The sequence below is a fragment of the Gobio gobio genome (genome assembly GCF_949357685.1).
Source record: "Gobio gobio genome assembly, chromosome: 1".
Taxonomy (NCBI): Eukaryota; Metazoa; Chordata; class Actinopteri; order Cypriniformes; family Gobionidae; genus Gobio; species Gobio gobio.
This window is the reverse complement of record NC_137097.1, coordinates 2,871,449-2,877,757: the sequence shown is the minus strand read 5'-3', so window position 1 is coordinate 2,877,757 and position 6,309 is coordinate 2,871,449. Positions and strand designations below refer to the sequence as shown.

General features: G+C 42.4%; 1 protein-coding gene across 1 annotated transcript; it reads left to right on the top strand.

The window, feature by feature from the left end:
• The first annotated feature begins 294 nt into the window (after positions 1-294).
• LOC307132136 (piggyBac transposable element-derived protein 4-like) lies at positions 295-2,693 on the top strand. Its single transcript, XM_079826301.1, has 3 exons — positions 295-605; positions 721-1,174; positions 1,290-2,693. The coding sequence occupies exons 1-2, from the start codon at positions 298-300 to the stop codon at positions 1,142-1,144; spliced, it is 732 nt and encodes a 243-aa protein (XP_079682427.1). The 5' UTR covers positions 295-297; the 3' UTR covers positions 1,145-1,174; positions 1,290-2,693.
• The last annotated feature ends 3,616 nt before the right edge of the window (positions 2,694-6,309 follow it).

The following is a 6,309-nucleotide window of genomic DNA, read 5'->3' as shown; positions in this document are numbered from 1 at the left end:
GGAACAGCTGCCTATGACCGTCTCTGTAAGCTAAAGCCAATGTATCAAGAACTGAGAGATGCATGCAAGAACTTTTTCCATCCTTTCCAGAACATTGCAATTGAGGAGAGGATGGTGGCAACAAAAGCGAGGAATGGACTAAAGCAATATATGAAGGCCAAGTCAACAAAGTGGGGATATAAACTGTTCGTGCTTGCTGACTCATTATTTGCATACACATGGGACTTTTTTATCTATGAGAGTAAATCACCTGCAGCTCCCATCCCACAGAACAAAGGACTAAGTTATGAGTCTGTCATGGCACTGGTTGATGAGAAGATGTTGGGAACAGGCTACAAACTGTTTGTTGACAACTTCTACACCAGTCCAGCGCTGTTTACAGATCTCCTGAAAAAAAACATCTGGGCGTGCGGGACTATTCGGTCCAACAGGATAGGATACCCTAAAACTGCCATGAACAAGCTTCCAAAAAGAGCTGTACAGATGTGCTCCACCATTCACAGAGGCACCGGAGGGAATGTTGTGCAGAGGAAAGTGAAAGGTGGAAATGGACAGTGGGAACCCTTGGATGTACCTGTTCCAGACTGTGTTGCAGAATACAACAGGTTTGTAGAATATTTTCAGTAATGTCATTTTTGTTTGTTTACATTTCATCTATATTGAATATCAAGAACATTTATGAAAATATTCTAAAATATGACCTATTCTATTTCTATTCAGGTTCATGGGTGGAGTAGATGTCTCTGATGCACTCATTGGCTACTACACAATCGCACACAAAACCAGAAAGTGGTATCGTACCTTCTTCTTCCACTTTGTGGACATAGCCATTGCAAATGCTTTTATACTCCACCGTCAAATGGCTGGTATGAAGAATCAGAAGCCACTGACACAGAAGCAATTCAGAGAACAACTCGTTGAGGAACTTGCTGTGTTGGTGCGTGCTGATGTTCCTTCACCCCCTCCCTCCCACAAAGATGAGACTCGCCACTTACCAGGGAACTTTGCTACAGACAGCACCAAAGGAAGGCGCCAGTGCAGGGTTTGTTCCCAAAAAACCCCGGTTTTTTGTAAGGCTTGTTCTGTGGCACTGTGCTTTCTGCCAAAGCGCGACTGCTATGCTGTTTGGCACGAACAGCACTGACTATCCAGACTGTGTTGCAGAATACAACCGGTTAGTAGAATGTATTCAGTAATGTCAATTTTGTTTGTTTGTATTTCATCTATATTGAATACCTAGAACATTTCTGAAATTATTCTAAAATATGCCCTATTCTATTTCTATTCAGGCCGCACCAGCACTGACTACACAGGACTTTTTGGATTGTTTTGCAGGAGACAACGGCCTTTTTTTTTTAAACATTTGCACATTTCACCAGCACTGACTACACAGGACTTTTTGGATCGTTTTGCTAATATTTGTATACGCAAACTAGAAATGGACTGAAATGTTCAATTAGAGAGATGAACGTCTCTGGGTACTGCCCGTTTAGTGAACTTTATACAACACACAAAACATCGTTGTACTGGGTGTGCGGTGGTAAAGGAGTTACCACCTTCCCAAAGGACTTCTCTTGGAGTGGATGTTGCTATCCAGGAATAGTAGCTCCAGGGATTCATCTTGTGGAACTGCCTAGTTCCAACTCTTTATCCAGACAAAAGAGAGCTATGCCTACTTACAGGGGATACATCCTGGCAGATCCATGGACATCGCAACAGGCAAGTGCAGGCTGGGGAATGTTCCCCTTCGGGGGAGTGGTAGCTGCACTCCAAAAAGTAAATGGACTGGCCTGGATGATAGAACAAATGAAGAATGACACTGCTGATTCAATCACTCTGATAAATGACGAAATGAGAGCAATAAGAAGTGCTGTAATTCAGAACAGACTGACTTTAGACCTTCTAACAGCCAAAGCAGGGGGAGTGTGTAAAATGCTGAATCTATCATGCTGCTTCTCAATTCCAGATCGCTACAACAATATTCATGATTTGGTAAACCACATGAAAACCATAATTGTTGATCCGCCCGTTGCATACGACTGGGGTAAAGAGATGAGAAACTGGTTCTCTAGTTGGGTGACGTATTTGAATATGTTGTTTCCTGCTATACTGGTTATTTTACTGATGATATGTCTGGGGCCATGTATTTTGAGAATTTTGCAAGGGATGATTAAGACGAGTATTGGAATGGTCTATAGAGCGCAATATTAGACTGAAAATAATCATATTAATAATCATATTCTTTTGTATTTGGTATCTGGAGAGTGACTGAGGGTCCGATACTTAGTGTCGGGAGTGCAATAACAGTGATTATTCATTCAGCCCGGCTCCCAGATAACCAATATGCATTTGCTTGCTCTTATTTGAAAGGTACTATCCCTTAAAAAACAGCCTTAGCTATTTTCCTAAAAGTGAAGCACTAAATCATAAATGATTTAAAGTGGCCATTGTTAATATTTTCTTATTTCTTGGGCTTCACTTTCTAACTTTCCTTGTATAACACTGACTTTTCTGCCATGGTACGTGTGCACAATCAGACAAAACCTTCAGTAGTCCTTGGACACATTCGCACACACCCAGACATCCCAGACAAAACATTAAGATACACATACACACATTTTGCGCACATACATGTTTCACTTACACCTTTATATATGACCTTTCTTCCTTAATAAATTTGAGAATGTTATAGTACTGGACTGTGTCTGTGGTTCCTTGAGCATTCTCCCAAGATCTTGCGCTGCAGCTGCACATCACAGGGGTGGACATCGACTGATGATTGAGAATATTGATATATTGATAGTCTACCTAAAAGTTAGATTCTAACAGCTGGGGGCTCAGTCCGGGATATTCCCAAGAAACACGGGACTGCCGAGAAGTCATCCTCCATCACAGGTAAGTTATCTTTGTATGATTTCCTGTGGTGGTAGGATTGATTGATTGATCCCATAGAAGGTAGAGATAGCCCTGGTGTTCCTGTCCAGGAAGATTTGTCTGTAAGGGTAATGTTTAAATGCACAGTGTTACAAGTAGACAGGAGGCAGACACAGATGTTAACAGGAATGGTAGTTTATTGACCACAGTAGAGCATGGGAAGTGGAGCAGGTGAGTAAATCGGTTGATGGTAGATAGGAAGGTGATATGAGTGAGAGAGTTACTGTCTTTTGCATAGAAGGTGGAATGACGCTGGAGCCTGGAGATTGCTGGAGACTGGAGATCGCTGGAGACTGGAGATCGCTGGAGGTCAGAGGGACGAACAGGAACACACCCACACAGCAGACAGGAAACACGGAAGGAGGGATACACGCTGGAGACAGGTAGTATCGATAGGAGAGTCCTTGAGGTAAGCATAGGTAGCAGTATATGCGAACGAGACCGGACGTGGAGTGCTGTGTGCGTGTGCTTCTTATAGTGCTGGTGATGAGGTGCAGGTGATAGTGATCAGTACTCTGGGGATGGAGTGCGCTGTGATTGGTGGAGGGTGGAACCTGACGTGTCTGTGACACACAGTTACCTGACAAATATTTTTTGAGTACTCCCTCCAGTGCGAGGAAGACCCGTTTAGATCTGCTCTGACGGGTAAAACATTCTGAGATAGCCCTCCAGTAGGAGGAAGGACCGTGTAGATCCGCTCTGACGGTCAAACAAGTGTTGATGGGAATATTCCGTTTAGACAATTAATAATTGACAAAGTGATTTGATTGACACCAAATATTTGACAAATTGATAAAGAGACCCCTGTGATGTGGTGTGGTAAACTAACAAAATAATCAAATCACAATTGATTAAGTGAAGGATGGGTCAAAAAATATCAAGACCAGAACAAGGGGAAACACCCCGAGACTGGATGTTTAGAAATAGTTGCGGATACTGGACCGAACTGTATTTATCAAATTTGAAAGGGTGGACTCAGGGAAAAATACAATTGGATCATTGCCCTGAAGATGGTTCTTTTAATCCAGGGGATATGGATAGTGCAGATTCGATGATTAATGGGAGATGGGGAAATCCAGAATGGAATTATAAGTACATGAAAGAGGCATACAATAAATGGAAAGAAATGAAAAAATACTGGGATAAGGGTCCAGAGAGGCCGAACTCAAAAAAGAAAAACCAGTCACCCCCATACCAGCCAGCGGTAATACCCCATGTCACACCAGTAGAATACAAGTCAGCTGTGGTGACACATGTCCCGGCGGTAGAATTCAAATCGAGCACTTACCAACATAATGTTCCTAAACATAATGTTCCTAAATTAGAAGAATTGAAACAATCCATCCCTGAAACAAAACTATACCACACCCTGACAGAGAGTAGAGACGGAGTAGAGAGTGAGACTGAACTGTGTGTAGCAGGGGGGCCACAGCTGATGAACAGAAAACAGAGCCTGCATTTATGTTTGTGAGAAGGGGAAATCAAATTTCCATACACCCTGCTAAGGCGAGTGATATTGAAAGTATATGTAACAATCTGCCTTCTCCCTCTCATCCGGTGAAATATGTCCAGATCCTAAAAAGTCATACACAATATGCAAAATTGACAGGTCCAGATTTTAAAGTAATATTACTCAGAACTCTGGGGGAGGACGTGACAGAGACAGATATAATTGACGGGTGTCCTTCTCTGAGAACAGAAAACGATAAAATGACTGGTAAAGGTACCGCAGATAATCCTAATAAGCTGCTTTGGGAAGAGGAAGAGCATTTAGAGACTTTTTATGAGAAGCTGCAAAAAATGTTAGAAAGAAAGGTGATTTCTAAAAGAGACATTTCATATGCTGCGAACACTAAACAGGAGCCGAAAGAATCAGCCGCAGCTTTCGTAAATAGATTCAAAAAAGCGTGGCAGGACGACTCTAAACTGCCAACCACACAAGATCATATCATACTGTTTATTAACACATGTTTAAACAACATGAATCCAACACAGGCCCAGCTGATAAGAGTAACCACCTCAATAATTACTGAGTTGTCTGTGGAAGAATTGTGTGCACGAGTGAGGGAATTAGATGCTGCTGGAGGATTTTCAGATAGCAGCGGGGTGACGGTTAAAACTGAACCTGCATTCATGCAGACAACAGCAGTACAGAGAGAAGGGGGTGGGCACAGGCCGGGGAAGTGTCACTATTGTGGAAAAATGGGCCACTGGTTAAGAGATTGTAGAAAACAGAGATATGATGAGGAGAGAAAGAGAAGGGGAGGGGCAGAAAAAAAGGAGAAGTCGACTGACAACCAATATCAAACAGAATGGACTCCCCAATAGGGAGGCCTACGGAGTGATAGAACCCCAAATACATCTATGCTCACTGTAAAATATGATAACAACAAAATTTATTTGCCAAATTTGGAATTGAGTGTAGATGGGAAGAAATATTTTTTTCTTATTGATACTGGTGCTAGTTGTTGCTCTATTTCTGGTTTAATATACGAGGGCCCAGTTTCAGCAAGAATTACACGCTCCGTGGGTATAGATGGGGTTCCGATCTCCTGCCCAGTGACACATCCTTTGCCTGTGGTCACAAGTGATGGTCAACATTTAATGCACAATTTTACTATTATTCCAGTCACCTCTGAACTTGCTCGGAAGGGATATAATGCACAAATTGGGGATGGAAATTGTGTTTACTGAAACTAACGTGTCTCTCTTCTTCCCTTCTGTGCTGATGGTGTCCACTGAGCCTCACCCTCTTCATGTTGATTACATGGCGAGTGAAGTGGAGGGGGAGGGAGAGATAGCGCCACTAAGACGGGTGAATCCAAAACTATGGGCTAAGCACAAGGACGAAGCAGGTTTTATCAATGTTAAACCGTACACTGCATTGCTAAAAACAAAAACACCAGTCTATGTAAAACAATACCCTCTCTCTCCAGAGAAAGAGAAGGGCACTGAACCTGTAATAGATAATCTATTGAAACAAGGCATTATCATAGATATACAGTCGCCATATAACACACCTATTAATCCTGTCCTAAAAGCAGATGGTCAAAGCTGGCGACTGACACAAGATTTGAGAAAGATCAATGATTTGATCATACCACTTTCTCCAGTGGTACCAGATGTGGTAACTATAATAAACTCAATACCACCTACACACAAGTTCTATAGCGTAATTGATTTATGTTTTTCAGCATACCGCTATCCAGAGAGTTGCAGCCACTGTTTTCGTTTACATACAAACAAAAACAACTAACATGGACACGTCTTCCTCAGGGCTACGTTGACTCGCTAGCAGTGTTCTCTGCGATCGTGCACAAAACCCTCAGCACCATTAATCTCCCACCACTGACTACGTGCTTACTACAGTAGGCT

Coding starts and splice junctions, on each gene's coding strand:
- LOC307132136 (XM_079826301.1), top strand. CDS start 298: ATGGCACTGGTTGATGAGAAGATGTTGGGAACAGGCTACAAACTGTTT. Junction 606..720: donor TGTGTTGCAGAATACAACAG/GTTTGTAGAATA, acceptor ATTTCTATTCAG/GTTCATGGGTGGAGTAGATG.